The following is a 22,014-nucleotide window of genomic DNA, read 5'->3' as shown; positions in this document are numbered from 1 at the left end:
CTCTTTGGCAAATGAACTCATGGAAGTGATACATGCTCCGGCGAATCCTTTGACCCCATCCACTGTGAATTTATTCCAGACTTTATCTGCTGCCCCAGGTCGCCCTCCTTCCTCCATTTCCGCACTGTCAACATACAGAGCTTCCAGGCTATCGAGTTCCGAGCTGCTCGTTTTGCCCGTCGAATTGAGCGTCTGTTGATTCTCCTCTGTTGACTCTTCAGCAGTGTCCTTCTTGGGCACCGATTCGGTTTCACTCTCGTTTTCCACTAGTGTCGACGATCTGGTGCTGTCCTCGCTCCCAATGTTTTCTGATGATGTGAATGTATTTATCATGATATATTCATTTCTCATGCTACTCTGAGTGATCGACTCATCGTCCGTTGGAGAAGGCTCCTCAATTATTGGCATGATTTCTCCAGCAGAAGGTTCAGTCGTCGTGGTCGTTGTTTCTTCATCAGAATTGTCAACGTCTTCACGCTTCCATCTAATTTCTTCTTCCACCACAGTAGTCGATTCTACTGGAACGTTTACTATTGGTGATAATGTAGTAAACGTAAAGTTCTCTGCGGAACTAGATAACGGTGATGAGAGTGTTGACTGCGTCGTTGTTGTAATTTCTTCACTTGATCCGGTTGTTGACAAGGCATTGACTCTTTCGGCGGAAGTTGTTAATAGTGTGGTTGTAATTTGACTGGTAGTTTCCTCCTGTGAAGTTGTCGGCTGTATCTGCGCTACAGGATTGGTTGATGTGGTATCGATTTCTTCTCCAGAGGAAGAACTTGGAGAGGATTTATTTTCTCCGGAGAAACTGGTTATATTTAATTCATCTGTCGAATGAATCTCTGTTGAAGTGGAAGTCAGAGTGTCTTCGGACAGAGGCGACATGGTCGTCGTACTAGGCTCGCTTTCATTTTCTATTGACAGTGACGTTTCGTCAATGCGTTTCCTGTCGAAATTGATAAAAGTGAAAGTAGCTTTAAGTACAGTTCAAAATATTAATGAGCTAACTGTCTAATATTTTCGAGGGCCATGTCCGTAAACTCGCTTTCCATTGAAATTTCCCCCTCTACTCCGTCTTGCCTGCATAATACAGAAGGAATTCAATTCTTAATAAAGTACGACGTATTTATATAATTTGAAAGCATATAAAAAGCAAATCAAAAAAATCGTACTCGTCGTCGATAGCTCGTCTTCTCCTCCTCCTTTTCTTCTTGGCGAGGAGAGATTGTTGAGTTCGAGATGGTTGGTCAATTGGTCGCTTTAACCAAACAGGGAATTTATTTACATCGTGAACTACACGAACACATTTTTCGAAATTGCTCATTGTCGTTTTGAGATCAAGAGTTGTCTTGAAAATGTGGTCGTACATTCTGAACGCCATGGAAGGATTATACCTGCAATGATTTTACATTTAACTTGATATAAAATAAAAGTATGTAACAATGATGAATGTCGTACCATCTTAGTAAAATATCTTCGGTGAACAACGACTCCATCTGATTTTGAATCAAGTCATGGAGAACAGAGTCCTTGAATTTAAATATGTTTTTATATAACAAGAAAAATTAAAGTATTTCTGATAAATACTTCTCTGACTTCATAAAATAAATATTGTTTATCAGCTTACCTCCTTGAATTCTGGAAAACATTGATAATGAAGAAAAGACTTTAAACGCCAAACAAATTCTAGCAAATAATCATGTTTGGCTGGCTCCGCGTTGTAATCATTGAATTTTGAAATTGGAAGTCGGCTCTCGTTTGTAAATTTATAGTCCTGATATTTGGAATACTACATACAACAAAAAATATTATTACTCTGTGCGTCAGTTATATTGCATTTAGACACGTTATATTTGCAATACTTTTTCAGGACACCCTTTATCCACGGAAAAATCTATTGGCTTTGTTCTCTTTTTACATTGTTCCAATAAATCGAGGATTTTCTTGTAGTATTCCGAATTAATTGGCGATACTGGGGCATATTTTTGAAAACTCTCGGATAATAACTTTCTGAACATGACCAAGAAGTACTGGTAAAATTCCTTAGGGATGTATTTCATATTGCATGCTGCATAAGCCAGGACGGCAGCTTTTTCTAAAATCTCCAACTCTTGGAAATCTCCTTTGGCATAGTCCATTGCATCCTTTTTCAACAATCTGTTTGTCCAGTAAAGTCCGAGTCTTTCAGACTGTAAATTGATCTCGGAAGTTAGAATTGCAACATTTTTGAGATCATATATCGTCTTTTTCTCTGGTCGCTTGAGTGGTTTTCCGAAAACGTCGGCTTTCGGTGCATCAGGAATAACCGTTGACATACAACTCTGGCAGACATCTAAAATAATATTTAACAGAGGGGTAGGTAGATATCCGTGAAACATAACTGCCTTGCATATTTATATGACTTTATTATACCTGTAGCTGTTTTGTTGCTATATTTTTGCACAATAACCATATTTTTATCATCAATGTTTTCACCCGAAATCTCATACCATGTTTTTCCATCATCTTTCTTCCAAGTGAAGCAAGTGCGAGTAAACAACAATTTAAATTGTGAAGCCTTGTTCACTTTTTTGTTGAAAAAGAGGGAAACATTATAAATATAAATGCCATCAATTTCCTCGGTGAAAGTAGGAATTGGGGCACGAAGGCAAAGTTTTATATCAGGATTATTTTGATCTTCAACTGTCCAGTCGTCCCTTGGTCGCTAGAAGAAATAAAATGACATGACACGGATAAGATTTATGTTGAATTACTTTAGAACAATCATCAGCATATTTGATTGTTCATAAATGCTAATATAAAAATCGTCATACTACAATCAAAATTCCAGCATCGCCATTCTTCCCATGAATTAGTTTCCATTTCTCCTCAAAGTCATCCCCCTTGATTGTAAATCCGGACTTGTACGAGGAAAGTAAAACAGGTTCCCCCGAGTCCCATGCACTGTATTGGTCCCCCAAGTATAGCATTCCTTGCAGATTCTGGTTCATTGTTCCAAAACAATTTGAAATTTAAAAAAATTAATAGTAATTTCACAAGCTTCGAGCACCTTGTCTGGCACGAAGCATGTAACATCTCCTTGAACAAATCTCGGAACATCTTCTGCGCTGCACCATTTATTACTGAGTCTCCAACTGAAGAGAGAAAAGGCAAAAATTTTGTCACCCAAGATTATGTTGATAAATTATATGTCTACTTACGCCCCTCTTGAGCAGACGCAGTCCCAACCATTCTCATTCACTTTGAAATCGGGTTTCCAGAAGAAGCCTGCCGGACATTGGTTCGAAAATATATCGAAGCGTTTTTCACCCGAGCAGAACCTCACCCACCCCGGTTTTGCCTCTCTCACCAAATTCACCCCCTCCGCCTCCCCATCAAAGTCTGTTGGTGAACTGGTTGCATGAGAAACCACCGCTATCCAGATGGTCACTATCCTCATTATGATGTCGAAGCAATGCATTGTGTCACATAAATGCAGATGAAAATGCAAATGCAAAATAAGTAACAATTAAGAAAAACTAAATGCACACTTTACAGTAACTGATTAATAAACTGACTGATTAATAAATGCGATACTCAAGTCGGAACTGGCACAGTTGATGATAAATTGTTATGATTCTTTTTAAACAATATGAAACCAGTTGTTAGTAAACTTTGGGTGGATATACAATAGCCCTTGCAATATGAATTTTGTTTAGGTGGTGGAAAGATACTGATCTATTGTAGTTACTTTTTTCATTTCTCATTATTTTATGTGCATATGTATGTGTATCATACAATGCTATGTTTCTATAATAATGAATATTTTCGTATAAGTAAAACTCGATGCGAAATTCTTGTGATTTTATTTTGCAGCCGGCTACTCTGAATTCAAGAAACAAATTTACGACCCATTTCCTAGCTCGTTTGACGCCAAACCCGTGGCCTATCGAACCCTTTACAGGAACCAGGAATCAGAGCCCGGAAGATCACAGACACCAACCTGTTTGCATTGTATTATAATGCTTCACTTCAGCCCTCATTCAAAATACGTCCTCTCAACCGATGTGTATCTCTGAAAATGCCACCTGTAATGTGACCAGTTTTGGACAAAATCAAATTGGGATCAAATCTGTCGTTGATCACGGAATATTTTCCATTAACAATAAGAATGATAATGGACCCGTGCGTATGTATTGTACCAAATTGCTCCCTCCCGTCGTTTCTGAAAAAGTGCCAGATGTCTCGTAATTTAATTTACTCACGACACCATGTCCCCCTTTCTCATGACTGTCTTGTGGCACGCGCTGGCAATTGGCCGTCTGATCATCAAAGTTTGCAAACGATATGACTCTTTCACGATGCTGCCTCTCTGCAAGAGTGGTTTGTTGTAAATTGTGGTCCAGTCGCAGATTTTAATTCGCAATTAAACCATTAGCTAGACAATATAAAACAAGGTTACAAAATGTAGCATGGTGGTGACTACGAAATTTGTTGATTTTAGTCTAGTAAGGAATTCATTTCCTGGTTCTAAAATTATAGCATTTTTTTCAATGTACTATTAGTTTCTACAGAGTGTATGCATTTGTTGTCCGGCTTTTATTCTGTTGTACTTACTTATGGGCATCATGAATGAAATCATGCTCAAGCTACTCGCTCTACTACTTTAGCGGAGCAAATAACACAAAGACCACTATAATTTGAAGATGTCTGATTTCAAACAGCTTATCATCAGTAATGCATTATCATTAATTCTTTTGGGTAGTATGAAAGATTTGAAAGAATGCCCCAAACGAGATATTCAGCGTGAGTCTGCGGGAAGGGAGAATGGGTACACTTCGTACAAAACCCCACGCTATCCACTTTTTCCATCCCCTTCGCATTTCTACTACCCTCACTCAGGGAGAAAGCGTCCCTCAATTTGGTAATTATATCAAAATTAACGACTATAAAAGTCTAATAAGGAATTATTTTAAGGATTGATTTCGTTGACTATGATCATTCCTGAAGGCATCTTATCGTGCAAAGATAAGACACGGACGCATTAATTCTTTACCACTTGGGAGTATTCCACGCATCCCTACCGAAGGTATAAATACAATTATCTAGGTACATACATTAGTGACATTTTAGCAATACGTATGCTGTTTGTTTTTTAAGATCTTGACGACGCTAAGCATTTTTCGATTCTTGGAGATAGTGCGATATTAATATCTTTTCTATACCCCCGCCCCCTCAACTTGGGAGGACAAAGCTGAGCTCACAGTGGATGATAATAACGCCAACTCAAACGTATTACTTTTTGGTATGTTACACTAGACTATACATAAACTGTATATGCAAAGTGTATTGCAAACTATTAAAGTTAATTCCTGCTTTGATTTCAGTTGGATTTCCGAAATGACTAGTTTTTGTAGGTCAGCTATTATAGAACAAAGCATCCAGAACATTGACGACAGCTCAGACTCGGAAGACTTTCGAGTTAAATACCCATCATCCTTGATCACAGACGACGACGGTGATGATGAAGACGATGAAGAATATGATGAAGAGTCTGAGGTACTTTACTATAACTCTATTAATGACGCCGACAATTCGTATCATCCACAAGGTAGGCAAAGGAAGCAACAAATCCAACATATCAACAGGGATGATCATTTTAATATTTTGACTACGGAAGAGTATTTGGAAATGGAGCATCAACCGAGAAATCGTAATCTTAAGGGTAAATTGTACATGCTCAACCCAGAAGACTTTCCAGAAGACCCTATAAAGCAACAACAAATTAGACGAGCGAAAGTTACTCATGATCACCACAAGCGGAAATCGAAAGAGACCCAAAGACTGAGGATTGAAAATGAAAAATTGCAGAAATTAGTTCGGATATACAAAAAGAGAGAGAAATTTTTGCGATGGTTGTGCGAGCTGTGCACTTGTCACGCAGTAACATCAGCATTGTCAAAAACGCAAAGTAAAACTACGGCTGTGCCTAGTAGGCCACCAGTTGAAAATGCGAATTCTTCATCCGTTGTTATAAGACCCTTGAACCACCACCCACGCCCACCTCCACCTCTAGCACCGGCTATTATGCATTCATCTTTTCAAAGTACGAGAACATATTCCAAAGAACGACCAGAGTTAAAGCAGATATTGCCAAGACTGACCTCAAAGAACGCAATTGAAACTAAGCCAAAAATATTTTCAATCTCCACACCGCCAGCACCACTTTTTCAATCACCACGTCCACAACCAGCCTCGATCGATTCAAATTATTCTAATGTGAAATGTGTTCAGGCGGCGAATCCCTCCTCCCGAAAAATGCCAAACCTTAGACCCATATTACAAAAACAACAACCCGTACTGCACGCAAATCATGCACAGCTACCATTACAGTTGTCGCGAAATATTTCAGTTAGACCGTTTATGTATAAAACGTTGCAAATTCCCCAAAACCTTACAAAGATGGCACAAATGAACCGAGAAAATACGAAGGTACAAGTTCCTGTTGCACATACTATTACTGCAACCCCCGCTTACCCATTGTTCAATAATACTGCTATCACAATAGAAAAAACCTCGGGACCACAATCTGCACGAATGCATTTAAAATTAGATCATAAGACTGAAAAAGTGAAGAAACACATTAATCCACTCTTACGTTTTCAGAAGACATTAAATTTAATAAATAACATTGTAGAACAAAGCAAAACTGGGACAAATAGAGCAAATAATACAAAGACAACGGAGAGTCAAAAGTGCGGTCGCAACGGAAAAAGACCAAGCGAACCAGCAGCACGAGGGCAGAAGACGCCAACGATCGAGTCATTGTGCGGAGGGACGCAACCAACGCATGAAATTTTACGTTATTGGTCCGATGAAATTATTCCATTGCCTCCTAAGCGTCGTGTCCAGCAGAAATCACAAATTATCTCCAGTATTGGTATTCCGCTAGCCGACGGTCAAAATGATCTACAAAATGAACAAACTCAACGACGTAGCAAAAGGTCAGCAGCGACGTCCAGACTTAGCACAGCCGAACTACTAGGCGGAGTAGGATCAAAATTGCACAAAATTGTGAATAACGCCTTCAACACGTGCCCTTCTGATACTCCTGAACCTCCTCTTGTAAGCATTTCTGAAGATGTAGATGCAGAGAGTTCATCCGATCTCGAGGGCCTAGATTGGAACAATATCGAGATCCAATATGTACGACCAAGGCAATTGTATGCTTTGTGCAAATCTAGCACACCATAATAAATTGTGTTAATATGTACATTTGTGTGTTCCTCGTTAAAAATGCATGACCAAATTTTCTCTTGCTGCTTCGTGATCGTAATGCGAACTTGAATAAATAAAAATTCAATGCAAATATTCACTTTTACGTTTCATTTTATTATACCGAACACATCCTGATCATGAGTTTATATTAAATTGATCGTCAGCATTTCACAAACATTGCCATATTACAAGAAAGGTCACGTGACAGTAAAACTATAGTTTAGATTTTAGTAGTATTTCCAATGTTTTGTAAGTTTTTACGAGATACAGAATATTAAAGAAGTACGATTTCGATTATATAATTATTATTTCTCAATTATTATGTATACGAGCCGCAAAAACAGTGTTATTATTAAGACTGAAGGTGGACATTATTAGAGGTTGGACAATAAATATTTGTGATGTGACATCTTCTTAAATATTGCATGCATTCGTGAATTTCCTTATAAAAATGAGCATATCTCTTGCAATAAGCTAATTATTCATCCCTACGTAGCGACGACGAATTTATTTCTATGAACTCTATACTAAATACATAAAATACCTAATTCGACATATAACACAACTAGAAACAAACATCGTAAAGTTAATATAAATTAAAATACAGACTAAATTTCTATGTACATTTATTAAGTAGGTAATCCGACTATACAATATTATGGCTTGCGAAGATAAATTGTCATTGTGTGATGGCTAATTTGAGTTAAGTATGGTTTACAAAATTTTAAAGTATGTATAGTACAAAGAAGTTGTACCTTTCAAGTAGAATAAGTATATTTGTAATTCGTTCGTACCTTCTGCTTTACACACCACATCACATACACATTTAGTTTATAACTCTTTAATGTGCATATATTTACATTCTGATTATTTTTTCTTGGAATTATGTTACGCAATATTCTAGCTAATTTTAGTAAGTTCTCTGGATTATCTGATATCTACCTCTATAAATCTACCTACATGTTATTATTGATACAAAATTTACACGCTGTATAAGAAATATTCATTGTCACTTGTAAAAAAAACACATTAATCAATCACGCACAGTTGACATAAAGTATACTTCATGTGGAAGAAAGCGTCGCAAAACATTAATTTTATATATGTTTAGAAAATAAAACAATAAAAAATTAGGCTACGAAGGGTGCATTATTTTTCTAGATTAGCTATAGTATAAACAAGGTAAATATTGCAACAGAGTGGGGGAAATAATTAACAAGTAAAAAAAACTTAAGTATACATATTTTGTCATGTTAAAATCTTTTACTTAATAAATAGCTGCATAAACGGATGAATGGACAAGCACTTGCACCCAAAACTGTGAACACGCGATTACATAATATGCATGTTCATGAATATATATGCAATAAGGAAATTAAACACTAATTAAGCAGCAATAACAATAATCTCCTGCACTTAAATGATGAGATCATATAGTTTTATGCAAATCTTATCAAGTTAAATTTAAGGTACAAAAATATACTTTATCAATGACGTCTATAACAATAAAAATAAGTAGTAACCATTGAATTAAAGTATGCAAATTCGCTTCAAGTTGTATGTCTAGTATATGTGATGTCGTTTATATGTATGTATGTAGGCTAATTCTTGAAAAGTGATGCAGGTGGACAGAAGATGAAGTATATAGTCGAATTTTAAAAAATTACAAGCACACTCGCCACACCAGACACACTACAAATCACTTGAGCATTTAAACAAATAAATTATACGTAGTTCTTGCATTAGTATTCTCAGTGGGATAAGTGGGCGCTTCCAATACGTTGATAAAACTATTTTTGTAAAATGGTCACTCTTTCGGCTTATTAAATAAAAGAATCTTCATCATCATTTTCACTATGAGAATATAATGATGTTTCTAATTGGCACGATTGTCGTCTGAAATAAAGTTACAAAGGAAGTATTAGTTCCATGTTGCATCGATCGATTCGATAAAAAATCACAGGATTAATAATCCCCAATTTGATCACTTACCAGACGATTATTTCTCTAATAACTCTCCTATTGCGTGAGTTAGGAGTAGAGTAACCACTTTCTAAGGACTCTTCGAACGTCATTGTCATTGGTTGGGTTCTAGCTGGAAGTTCCTGCTCATGACCTCCTCCGTTATGGGTGGGGTGGGCATGGGAATGACTCGTTGGCTCTAAATATGGGTCCGGTAACCCACTTAGCTCATGGTATGGCGAATCACCTAAAGATTTTGAAATATAAATTAGCAAACGTTGATATAGAATTACATATTAAAACGACTTTTCTTGGCGTACCAATGAGATCTAGTCTTCTCTTAGGTTTAGGTATGGGACCGTATGGGTCCGTGGCGTAGTTGCCTCGGTTATCGTAGGAGACGTAATCGTCTGGTGCGTTACTGTATGACTGATGATGCTCGTAGTTACCACTATTCCTGTGATTTGGATGGGGTTGTTGTTGCTGTTGTTGCTGATGATGCATGGTGGCGTGGAGATGATTGTGATTTATAGATTGGTTCTGCATATTGATTTGTTGTTGATCACTTGGCACAAGCTGAGGAGCCTTCCACAAGGAATCTTGTGAGCTATAAGAAAATAATTGAAATTATTATCTATATAGAACCATGAAGGACTCAATGCATTAAAAATACACAAAAAACAAAGTTTATGATTGATTAAACCAAATCAGATCAAATACTCGCAAAACCAAAAACTCTATAAAATATATTGAATTGCACTTACTTGACGGACCCCCCGTTGTTAGAGTTGGAGTAACTGTTCTGATCAATGTATGGAATTGCTACGGAAGTAATAGGAAAAATTGTTAGAAACAAATTTCAATTAGATTTCTACCCTAGGAATTTTACATTACTTACTTCCATTTCCATTTACAGGTTGATGATGTAGTCCGTTATAACTAATGTAACCGTTTTGTTGATCGAAATTTTTCAGAGCTGAAAAAGAATCACATTATTAATAAAAATTAGTATTTAATTACGATTTCAAGATGCACTATACGACTTACTGTCTTCGATGACGTCCATGGAACGTTCCATTCCTAAACAAAAAATAAAAATTCGTTGTAATCTATACCAATTATTACCAATACTGAAATGAAATGCGAGTAAAACAACACTAACCTTTATTCTCCATTCCATTGTAATACGGTGGTGGAGCGTCTTGAGTTGCGTCACGTCCACGGCCCATTTCATAATCTTTTTTGACAATCTTCTTCTTCCGACAACAGCAAAACATGAGGATCAGTCCCACACAAATTAGTACAACAAATCCAGACACTACTCCTCCTAGAATGGTAAAAAAATACTCTTTAAGTTGATTGCCTTATATTTATAAATACGATGACTTACCAATTACGTAAGGAACTCTTCCACTAATGTGCGCCTTTGCCGGGACTGAGTTCACTACAAATTGATTGAAGTTCCATTAGTAATGAATCAAAAAAGTTGAGTTTATAAAGCACAAAAAAATGAACCAACCTTCATCTGCATTGATACTGTTTCCACAGGCAGCTTCAGACTCAAAACAGATTGAGACGCGAACCTGAAAGATTGATGTACATATATTTTATATGCTTGTACGTATAGTGTCTTGTAGATTAATTTTTTAAGAGTAACAAAGGCGAACTGCTTCGAGCTATAAACCAAATAAAAAATTTACTAACTTGTTCCAAAGGTTTCTCTTCCTCAATAATGTGCTCATGTGTGTTGACAAATTCTAAAGGAATCATTCTATACTTTCTCCAACTGGCTTCACCGGACACAAACACTTCAATCTGAAAAATAACATAATTGAAACGTTGTTATAATTTTTTTTACACAAACAAGAAAGATGCGTCAACATAATTCAAACGTAGTAAAGAAATAAAAAAAAACCCACCTTAGCTTCAGCCATGGGCATCGGTTTAATGAGGTTAAATAGCAAAGTTTTAGACTTGGGTTCAAATTTCACCTGTAAAATGAAATAGTTACTCAATTAAAGTTGAGTTACGTTATCTCATTAATCATCAACACCAAACCACATGAAACTAAATATTATCACTAATTATGCAGAGATAATTTCAGATTACTAACCTCAATAGGGTCAGGAATTTTGGTCAAGTCAACTTTTGTGGACCCAGTGAGATTCTTAGAGAAATCGCTAGTTCCAACATCATTCACCGCTTTGATCTATGAAAAAAACAAAGAAAGTAAATCTCACATCAATCGTTTGTTTGAAAATGAGATGGACAAAGGGAAGTTGTAATTCATTCAAACTTACTCTGAAATTGTACTCGGTCTGTTGTTTCAGACCGGTGATGTTGCATGGATTTTGGCAACTGGCTTCCCCAACGGCTTCATCATCCGAAAAGTACTGCACCAAATACTTGGTATCTTCATATCCACTGCAATGACGAAATTATGTATTATTTATTGCTATTTAATATACACAAGTTATTTTATGGTCAGGTTAAGCGGAGCAAACTAAGTATTTACCCATCAAATCCAGCCTCCCACTGAAGTAAAATAGACACTTCCGTAGCATCAATGACTCTAATATGCTTGGGCGTCGATGGAGGACCTTTAGCTTCCAGGGTAATGACTGAAGATGAATTTCCCATTGAATTAGTTGCCTTGCATTTGTATCCGCCATAGTCTTCTTCTTGAACTCCGTGCACAATTAGAGTTGAAATATAAACGTCATTTGCCAGAATTGTCAAGTTTTGTTCGTATGTTCGAGAATGCTTGGAATCAAAGTTGAGTGTTAAAGAATTGTGAAACCAATCAAACTCTGGTTTGGGGAAAGCTTGGATTTTGCAGGGAATATGTGCCGTTTCTCCAGAGTCATAAGCTACTCTATCGATTTCGGATGTTCTTTGATGTATAAAGATGGGCTTATGTTGAACCCTATATATTTTATAATACATTTTTATAGTATTGTATTTAGTATTATAGTTATTGCAACGTTTAAGTATGTATTGTACCTTAAATACATGTGACTTTCTTCTTTTCGGACTTCATTCTCAGCAATACACGCGTAATAACCCCGGTCTTCTGCAAGGATTTGACCACTCGGCCTATTTTCTCCAGTAAAGAACAACGTGCTATTCACTGTGTAAGCACCATTCTTGACTTCAATGTCGTGCGTTTCAATTCGATAAAATCCACGAGCCAACTGGGAATTCGGTTGCAAGATTTGACCATCTTTAGCCCACGAAATTGATGGTCGTGGTTTCGCAGTTGCGGTGCATGAAACTTTGAAATTAGTATCGCCAGTCTTTTTCAAAATCTGAGGTTGAAGTGTCTGGACGATTTTTGGTGCTTGGTATACTTTGGAAAAAAAGATCAAAATTAATCATTTTCGCAATTATATACGACTCACGTTTTGTTGAAAATTAGCCTATAAAAGTATACCTTTCAAAGTAGCAGAAGCAATGGTCCCGGTTCCAATTTCGTTTGTTGGTTGACACAAATAAACTCTGGAAACATGAGGTCATTTTGAGAAATATGAAATGAAGTACAATAATAAGAATTAGCTTCAACTTACCCTTCAGAAGATACTTTGGCAGATCCAATATTCAGTTGAGGGCCGACTGAAATTGTGCTTTCAGAACCTTCTTTCCACCATCTGAAATTTTGATATGAATCATATAAAGAAAGTGACAAGTGTGAGGAATTGACATATTTTTCTTATTATTATTATGCGACATATGGCCGCTGAGTATTACTATTATACGATATTTACGCTCCAATAATTACCTAAAGTTTGGAAGGGGCCATCCGGGAGGATTCGCTATACAAATTCAAAGAAAATAATTGTAAAAACATTGGAAGCTCAATGATAATAATTGATAGCAGGTTGCTATTTAATTTTTATTGGCTGTATTTAATAACTATCATGTTATCAACCTACCTCCGCAATTTAAAGTTACTCCGGACCCTTCTACGACGTTTGGTTCGGCTGGTTCAATGAATGTTTTGCCAGGAGCGTGTTTAATCATCAGGGTCACCGTGGCATTTCCAGTTCTTTCGTAGGTACTGGTGTCCCCGGATGGGTTGATTATATTGACAGCTTTGCAAGCGTAGGTTCCCACATTTGCAGCAGACACACGTTCAATCCTATAATTATACAGGAAATAATGCAATGTCTGACCACTGTAACACGAAGTTTCTTAAAAATTAATCCATACCGTAAAATATCTCCAGTTTGTCGGAAATTGGGGTCATCCATTTTTATCCATTCGATGGAAGCTGGTCTTGGGTTTGAGGACACGTTGCATTTGATCCACACATTTTCACCTTCTTCAATCTCTTTCTTGGCAATCACGGAGACGATTGGTGCATATAAAACTTCCAAGCTCAAGTCCGACTCTCCTGATTGTCCCAACCCGTTCTCTGCCTGGCAAACGTACGTTCCTGCGTCCTATTTGGATTCAAAATCATCTCCGTCAGAATTATTTGCATATTTTTCAAATGTCAATTTTATTGTGCAAACTTCAAATTTAATGGATAATACTAATGGCATTTAAGAATAAGATACGATTAAACAATCCATTAAACTATACGCAGCTGCGTATTTGCGTGAAAACAACTTCTGTGTAGCTGTCGCAGGAGAATAAGGCAATCTTTCTGGTCTCAGTTCAATACTTTAAAACCAAAAAGAATAAGAATCTGGACATAAAAATTCTACTCAGGTAGCCGAAGAGAGTACAGGAAACAAAACCACAAAACCCACGACAGGCGTATGTATACGCACTACCCACACGGAAAAGATTGCTGCAAGGACAGCACAGCAAAAGATCCGGTCGCCTACCATGGTTTTGGCAAGAAGACGCCACAACCAGTGGCGATGAAGAGGGTGAATCTTAATGGACGTGATATTACATGAAGGCATGTAACGTTGATATTCGAAGAGGAGGATTTTCATGCGAGGAAAGGGTTGGATTGGGACCAATAATTATCGTTACGCGAAGAAATGCATTGTGCTGCAACAAACCTGGATTGAAACTCTGGGAATGGTGTAGGTGAAAGAGGTCTCTGAGAATCGTCCGTTTCTAGTCCATTTAACAGAGTTAACTGCGGGCCTAGAATTAAGGGAAAATATTTTAGTCCAGTTTCACCAGAATCTCCTTCTTCCTAAAACCAAATAACACAAGTACAAATATACTTATGTATGTATAACTTACTTGCTATCCACATTGCACGTTAGCCGACATGGCGATCCTTTCTCGACTCGCAATGGGTTTTCCGGACCAACTTTCACACGTGGATAATCTTCCGGGGAAAAATACAAGAAAACACATTAATACCTCGAATGGATGCCGTTTTATTGCTGACACTTCCTCCTCCTTGACTATATGTATGCAAGTGCATTATACTTGGCTTATTGTCTTTTAATGCATCAATGCAACTTTATAACTGTCCCCCATTACTTAAACCATTACGAGAAAATTATTGCTTCCAAGAATAACCAAATGAACCCCAAGGGGGATGGTTGGACAACAAGCCAATCCACCCCACAATTTCCTGCCTGCTTTTCTCCCCCCGTAGTAAATACATAGTAGTTAATTAATTGACTTACAATTAACATTGAGTTGAGTTGAACTTTCCAGCTTTTCTCCTTCACCCAACGCCCTGTTCCACACCACGCAGCGGTAATCCGTCCCATCGTCATCTCTTTGGGGAACAACGGACAAAATTGCTGAGGTAGGGTTGTTTCTGGACCCTCCGTTCTTGATTATGGATTCCAATGGGTAGGGCATCCCTGAAAATGCAAGAATTCAAGTTTGTATTTTATTCAGCATTATACTTAATTTGAGTGTAATAGATGTCAAATTCGTAGTTTGCATCATGCTTTAACGGCTTCCATTTTCATATGATGAGTGAAACCAAGTACCCAATTTTATAAATACTAAACTCTCTCTCTAGTCATCTCGTGTTTAGACTAATTCGCTTGAAAACCTACCTGCTCGGTACCATCGGATGAGTGGGTCAGGACTTCCACCCGAACTTGAACAGGTTAATTCAATTGTACGGCCTTCAGTGGCTGAGGGTTCGACGGGTGTGATGCGAGGAGGTCCGGGCGGCAGAAGCACGGTCAGCTGAAAAGTTTTTGAGTGAAGTTCGTGTCCGGATCCTTGAGACCTGAGAGGATTGAATAATATTTGTTTTCATTGACGTACTTATTTTAAATATGTTTCACCACGATGACCAAAAAGACATGTGTGAGCTAAATGCATTATCTACTCTAATAAAGTGTTAGTATGATCCCTGGGTCCCTGGGTCCGTCTTCGCAATGCAAATTGCCCCATACAGTAGACAAAGAAGGAAGCGGAGCAACCACTGCATGCATGCACTGCACTGCATGAATAAATGAATACATGAACATGTACACCCCACATACATACATCACTCATCAATAGTGGTTATCATGATAAGTGATCGTGATAAACACTATTAATTAATTATTTTAGTTTGAGAAACTCTACCCACAGCGAGTGGCATGTCAATTCGAATGTATTTTTGACGCTGAATCCAACGCCGTCAATGGTTTTGACCTGCGAGGCCCCCGTGACCTCGCCGTGACCGTGGTGTCCAAATCTGGCTTATTCGTGATGTCGCATATCAATTCGAATGTATTTTTGACGCTGAATCCGAATCCGTCAATAGCTTGGCGTTAATTGTAAAAGTTAACGGGGTTTATGGAACTTAACGGGAGCGTGAAGCATGGGAATTTAAATAGTTAGCTATGCAGTTACTCCCACGCGACGGGAATTTAAGTAATTAGCTATTCAACTACTCCCACAGGGGGGAATCAAATTTTACTGTGACCAGGTTAATTAAAATGCAGTATGACTTGGGCAAACCCTCAGTCTGATGTATGTATGTAGTATGACAAAGTCTCCACTGGGAATTATTTAAAATATAGTATGACGGATTTTTCGCTTTGGGCACACCCCCCACTGGAACTCTAGAACCCGGCCTTGGCCGGGCTATACGCTAGTTATGTATAAACGTACCTCATGCGACATTCGAATTTTCCGTTATCTCGATCATAGCTGGCGTTCTTGATCTTTAGGAGAAAATAATCAGATTAGTATGCTGTGTATTATTACGATGATACTCTGCAGAAGCAACATATGCAGTAATTGCACTTACCTTCAAGTCGTATTTCCCAGCGGTCGGTACATAATCGATTCTGTGTGAAAAAATATGGAATTTTTAGAAATAATGATCATTTGGTTTTGAAGAAGATTCATTGAACTTATTGGAATAGGTCAGCTATAACCCTCAACTTTCTGAAAACAAAACCTTGTGATTATAGTTAGGACTGAGGAGTGAGCAATATTTAATCCGTCTCTAATGAACTTGAAATAAATGAGGTTAAATCGTTGGGCTAAATAAATATGGGTTATTTTTTAAATTAATATCAAATCACTGGCATCAATGCAAGTGTACGAAGAAAAAGAGAATCCCTTCCTCATAATCAAACAGCAGCTGTAAAACCGTAAGGATTGGAATAATTCAATCCGGTTTATTTTAATACAACATAATTTTTTGTTGTAAAAGTCCAAGTAGCGATATGCCAATAAACTCCACGTCGATCTCAACTCCTTGCAAATCTCTGATCGCTCGCTCCGCTTGTCAAAAAAACCAGAAACAACAAAGGTACAAGAAAATATGCTCGGCTAATGTCTAGGAGCTCAAGATAATTGAACCCTCGTAAAAGTTTATCCTGCCTCCATAAAACCATAAAATCAATTATTTTTATCAATTCAACCACACCAAATCTGTCGATTGGTAACAAATTTTTATGCAAATCAAGTCCAGCAAGAAGGCAGCATCACTGTCAAAACGCTACAATAACCAAGTGTGTAGCCCCAGGCTTACGTTAGCGAGATACGAACCCCTTCCTACGATGATCAACTTCCATTTTCAATTCTTTATGCATTTTCTCCATGCCATGAGGAAATTCAACTTGGGCATTCGCCACAATTAAAATTCAGCAAATGTAACCAACTCTCCTTTCTGAGGGCGAAACATCATCCATCATTAACAGAAGGATTTTTTATGACCATTGTGTGCATTTTTAATAGCATATTTATTGGAAACACTTTTTCGTATTCCTGGTGGATCAATGTTAAGTAAATATCGAACTTCTGAATTATAAAATTTACAAAATAAAGTGACAACTTCACTCACATATGTATTTATTATTTATCGCTTACGGGAAAAAAATGAAAAGTTTATTCAACAACAGGGCAAATATTCACACCCACAAATAACAACCTCAATCTTGACTCAAATAATAGAAAAGGAAAATACTTTATAGCATATTTGTAGTGAAAAATAGAAAGAGGCTCCACCCAATGTCCACACAATTTACAAGTTCTTAGCTTAGCAGTATATGTAATTACACTCTCAACTACTTGACGACGACCCCAGGACCACGCACCCTATTCTCCATCCGTCCGTCTGTTTGCATTAGAATAAACAATGGGGCACACCCAACAGGGGCTCTGAACAACTGCTTCAGCTAAACATGTACTCGCCCTCAACAAGACGAGGATAGGCGTCTTCTTGTGAAATGATAAAAAAACACAACGCCACCCTCAATGCGAACAATCTTATACAAAATTTCGAATTCGTCTCATCAAATCATTTGTGTAGATCAATGCAGGTTAGACGTATGTACATGCATAATGATGCCAAGAAAGACAAGGCAAACGTTGTGAGATGGTATCCAAATCTATTTGATAATCCAACATCCCATCAAAAATCAACAATCATCCTCCTGCTGCTGAATCCCAATGTGGCAGCATGTCTATTTTTTCATTCTTCATTCGTTCCCATCAAAAGTCTTCATTTGCTGACCATTCAATCTCTACGCATCCGGTCCTTCTTCGTGTACGAACCAGTCAATTAACATGATGCTGACACCAGGACCAAAAACGATCGACGATAAATAAATAATGTGACCAAGACCAGATCTAATCTTATCTAATCAAAACGAGGGGTAAAAGATGCAATAAGAAATGATAGTTAATTGTAATTAAAACCCACTGCACTCTCGCTCATCCTTAGCCAACCAACCAACAAGGAAACGTGCCCAGCACGCCAATCATCCATTCAGCAAAATCCCATCCAGCCTTTTGTCCGTCAAACCACCAGAGAAGATTACGTTTGCCCCTTTTTGTCAGTTTTTATTAAAATTTTAATCTGCCGTTCTGGAACGAATTGTTTGGTAAATTCGAATTTACATTATGCTGATTAAACAAAAATATTTATTCATTTGCCCAAAATGGCAATCTGTTTATCATCGTCTTAAAATCCAAGATTGCATAATCCAAAACAAAATCTTCTTTTTTGAAAGCAAAATACGTCGTGTTGGTGGTGATTGGACACAAAAGAAGTAAATCTTCATTGAGTCATGAATTAAAATATGTATGCATCGTGATCAAACTGAGTTTTTTAAATGCAAAACTTGTAGACGAGGGGAGTTCATACAAGTGTCAACTGATTATGCTTCCCCCTGCAGTTCATATCAAATGACAAAAAAATCTACCAATCTGATCAGCTTGAGGATGATATTCTTCTAATTGTTGTTTCGTACAACAAGTGGCAGAGGTTAAATCATGCATCAACTTACTCGTAATTCTGTTCCAATGGCGTTCCTTCAATAGCAACATTGTCTTTGTCTCGGTTGTTCGTCCTCGTCCAATACACAGTTGGACCACGGGTGCTGCAAGGTAAATTCGTTATTTGAAATACATTAGTAGAGTTTCTTAAAACTTGAATGCATTTCTCAAGTCCACTTTCATGCATGTATAGGTTTAAAATTAGACATACCTCAAATGGGGGCCAAAGCGACACTCCAACACGACATCGTCCCCTTCGGATACATCTCTCATGTCATCCCCACTAACCATGCCGCTCAACAGGAGTCCTGAAAATGATAAATTAACATTGCATTATAAAACACGAACCATCATAACATGAATTCAACAACTGCAGTCTATTAAAAATTATGGGGATGGATGAATGGTTGGACGGTTCGGAGAGTTTGGTCTTCAACCCCAGCCATCTCAAAGGACAGCAGAACAAACAAACAAATATTCTCATTAAAATTAAAATAGGACACAATTCACAAAAAATATATTAAACACGACAATAAAGAGACAAAAAAAACTTTTGCGCCAGACAAACACATGTCGAAGTATCCAGATAGCGGAGAAAATGATCAAACTTTTTTAATAAAAGTCAAGTCATCCTCATTATTATTGTGAAGCTGTTCCATCGAATCACATTAACTTATTAACTACAGACCCTCCCCAATCCTCAAACTGTGTATACAAAATCCAAACCAAAAAAGTTTGTCCTGTTTTGCTGGACAATACACAATACAACCTTTGTTAGTATTTTCAAACAGAGTTTCCACCCTCCAATATTCTGCCTTGAAGTAGGTACGTATGACTACCTTGGTCATGAAGAAATACCTCGCAAGAAAATATGTACGTAAGCATTATCCGAGGGCGAGGGACATCTCAGGATAGTTAATAATGGGAAATGCACTAATGGTAAAAAGAAATTTGCTATGAGTGACTGATTAAAATCAAAAGAAATCCACCGTCGGATGAAGCGATTACCAGAAAGAAAATCAATTCGTGCGTTATGGTTTTGATGTTATATCCAACCTTCTCCGAGTAAGCGTCAAGTTCGTGTTTCGCAAATTAGTATTAGAAATCAGTCACCGTATCAGTTTTCTTGAAGGAACTAAAATTCTGCTGTTGCCGTTAAGTCGAATGATTCTACTAAACTATATTTCAGTTCCATTACAAAAAGGGAGGCCCTTCTTTCTGTGGAAGTAGATGGATATGTGTATGAACTCAATGTGTCTCAGTCAGGATTAGAAAAGAGTAAGTTAATTCGTCAGTGGAAAATGTCGACTCACCAAATGACATTTTAATTTAGTATTTCTTAGTTGTTCAAAAATAAGTTTACAGATTCATGTGACATTCTAAAAATCCGAATAAAAACTTTGACTGAAACTTTGTAGTGACGAAAGAATGACAGAATTGCATGCGAGAACCTTTCCATTCTCAGTTCATTACAGTTTTCGTTGTTTCACTGTACAGATAATTCATAAATAGGATACACGTAAGGCGATAAGTTTTTTTAAATATATACATGATCAGAATTATCTGGCATCAGAATTTTAAAGTAAAAGTAAACGATGACAATTTGACACATGTCAACATAATTTTACGTGGAATGTGAGTTCCTAATCTCATGAACATTTCCTGTCTTTTTATACGAAATCCAAACAATTCCACCCAAGACTCGTAAAAAGGTTTATAATAATAATAATAATATCATTTCGAAACGTTTAAAAAATCCGGCAATCTAATCTCTTCTTGGGAATAAGACCAAAGTTCATTCCAACACGTTTTACACCGTCTCTTGCCATCCGTTTGGTATAATCTTGGTTAAATTCAAACCAGTTTTGTGTACAATTAGGCTCTAATCCTATCATTTGAAGGTATCAAGTCTTACATAAAAATACCTTGACACGAAGTAAGGGCAGCAAACTTAAAGTATGAAATACGAGTGTCAAGAATTTGTAATACATTCCTCAGACATGACTGCACAAAGGGGTAAAAAAGCGATGCAAAGACTTGATATCTTGTGATTTTTTCGTCCCTTGTATCAATTTTTTTGTACATCGCATTTTACAATTGATTTGATATAAGCTGTCAGTAAAGTCGGGTTATTAAAGCTGTCTAAAAAATTGTCCAGAAGCAAAACTCTGGAATTTTAAAAGGTCTCAGCTCCTTGTTCGAAGCGTTATATTAAAGATTTGATTCGCTTGTCAGCGCACGGAGGTGGTCAACAAGCAAACTGCTCCCGTTTCTTGAGACCCTTTTTATCTTTCCCCTCGGTGCCTGTGGAGAGGGACAGCGTTACTTGGCACCACCATCATCATCCACTCGTGTATTTACCTTCAGGGGTGTGATTCTTATTAGCAGCTCAACTATGCTTTCAAAACTAATTTACAATTTTGATGTGAATGAATGATGTCTTTTGTACTCGGCTAAAAACCGTTAATTCTGAAATTGGGGTGGAAATTATAAAATTACTGGATCAGTTGAATTTGGTGCATCACATCTGTAAATTTTTACCTGGTTCCGCTATAATGCTCATATGACCAAGGAGAATACGCAACAACAGGATATGACAAGAAAGGTGAAAATGACTTAGTGGGCGAGAGAACGAGTGCGCTGACAAAAGTCGTAAAAAATAAAACTGTGAATGGTATTTAATGACATTAACGACAAATGTTGGGGAATCGTATCTCAAGTTAAGAAGAGTGCACTTTTTAGAAAGAATATCACAAAATAAGGCTAGAGATCTGCCCACTCTGCTGGAGATTCCGTCACTTCAACCTCACTGTTGGACGCCGTCGTTTCACTTGCTTCGCCCAAATCAACCCAAAACTCAAATTATCTGAAACCTATTCTCTAGATAAGTGTGTTGACTTGTGGTTTGGTTTCGTCTAAAAATTGTATTGGCAAGCTTTAACGCTTCTTAATAAATTTCACACCAATGTAGAATAAATATCTGCAACTATGTACAATTCATGCGACTAAATATTTGCGTAGGTAGGTCACCACAATATTACAAGAAAATAAAATTTTAAAATGTAGAAAATAACGCGTGTACGTATCCCAAGTATGTATGGTGCGCAATAGATAACTTTTTGTTTGTTTCTGCTCAGA

General features: G+C 37.3%; 2 protein-coding genes across 4 annotated transcripts in view; one reads left to right on the top strand and one right to left on the bottom strand.

Moving 5' to 3' along the window:
* Positions 1-4,787: 4,787 nt before the first annotated feature.
* LOC118434306 lies at positions 4,788-7,588 on the top strand. Of its 3 annotated transcripts, none has more exons than XM_035847470.1 (4): positions 4,788-4,903; positions 4,990-5,068; positions 5,140-5,284; positions 5,367-7,588. In XM_035847470.1, exon 4 carries the CDS (start codon positions 5,380-5,382, stop codon positions 7,231-7,233), a length of 1,854 nt encoding a protein of 617 aa, XP_035703363.1. In that variant the 5' UTR covers positions 4,788-4,903; positions 4,990-5,068; positions 5,140-5,284; positions 5,367-5,379; the 3' UTR covers positions 7,234-7,588. The 3 variants fall into 3 exon arrangements, with proteins under 3 accessions (XP_035703363.1, XP_035703362.1, XP_035703361.1); XM_035847469.1 differs by having other exon boundaries at positions 4,791-4,903; positions 4,957-5,068; XM_035847468.1 differs by having other exon boundaries at positions 4,803-5,068.
* The window catches only part of LOC110843093 (Down syndrome cell adhesion molecule homolog), a 105,788-nt gene continuing 91,124 nt past the window's right edge, over positions 7,351-22,014 (bottom strand). The window contains exons 3-30 of the mRNA XM_022089012.2: positions 19,088-19,184; positions 18,888-18,980; positions 16,397-16,436; positions 16,258-16,310; positions 15,204-15,382; positions 14,820-15,002; positions 14,425-14,512; positions 14,235-14,322; positions 13,429-13,661; positions 13,152-13,357; positions 12,998-13,031; positions 12,786-12,866; positions 12,653-12,717; positions 12,223-12,568; positions 11,735-12,145; positions 11,520-11,643; positions 11,333-11,428; positions 11,139-11,210; positions 10,924-11,034; positions 10,739-10,802; positions 10,610-10,663; positions 10,382-10,546; positions 10,267-10,299; positions 10,118-10,195; positions 9,984-10,041; positions 9,540-9,826; positions 9,250-9,466; positions 7,351-9,153 (exon numbers count right to left, since the gene is read on the bottom strand). Coding sequence (XP_021944704.1) covers position 9,153; positions 9,250-9,466; positions 9,540-9,826; positions 9,984-10,041; positions 10,118-10,195; positions 10,267-10,299; positions 10,382-10,546; positions 10,610-10,663; positions 10,739-10,802; positions 10,924-11,034; positions 11,139-11,210; positions 11,333-11,428; positions 11,520-11,643; positions 11,735-12,145; positions 12,223-12,568; positions 12,653-12,717; positions 12,786-12,866; positions 12,998-13,031; positions 13,152-13,357; positions 13,429-13,661; positions 14,235-14,322; positions 14,425-14,512; positions 14,820-15,002; positions 15,204-15,382; positions 16,258-16,310; positions 16,397-16,436; positions 18,888-18,980; positions 19,088-19,184 — 3,557 coding nt within the window. The 3' untranslated portion in view covers positions 7,351-9,152. The remainder of the gene's footprint in view (positions 9,154-9,249; positions 9,467-9,539; positions 9,827-9,983; positions 10,042-10,117; positions 10,196-10,266; positions 10,300-10,381; positions 10,547-10,609; positions 10,664-10,738; positions 10,803-10,923; positions 11,035-11,138; positions 11,211-11,332; positions 11,429-11,519; positions 11,644-11,734; positions 12,146-12,222; positions 12,569-12,652; positions 12,718-12,785; positions 12,867-12,997; positions 13,032-13,151; positions 13,358-13,428; positions 13,662-14,234; positions 14,323-14,424; positions 14,513-14,819; positions 15,003-15,203; positions 15,383-16,257; positions 16,311-16,396; positions 16,437-18,887; positions 18,981-19,087; positions 19,185-22,014) is intronic.

The sequence above is a fragment of the Folsomia candida genome, unplaced genomic scaffold (genome assembly GCF_002217175.1).
Source record: "Folsomia candida strain VU population unplaced genomic scaffold, ASM221717v1 Fcan01_Sc002, whole genome shotgun sequence".
NCBI lineage: Eukaryota > Metazoa > Arthropoda > Collembola > Entomobryomorpha > Isotomidae > Folsomia > Folsomia candida.
Note: the sequence above shows the minus strand (reverse complement) of the source record. Positions and strands in the feature narration are given on the sequence as shown.

Coding starts and splice junctions, on each gene's coding strand:
- LOC118434306 (XM_035847470.1), top strand. CDS start 5,380: ATGACTAGTTTTTGTAGGTCAGCTATTATAGAACAAAGCATCCAGAAC.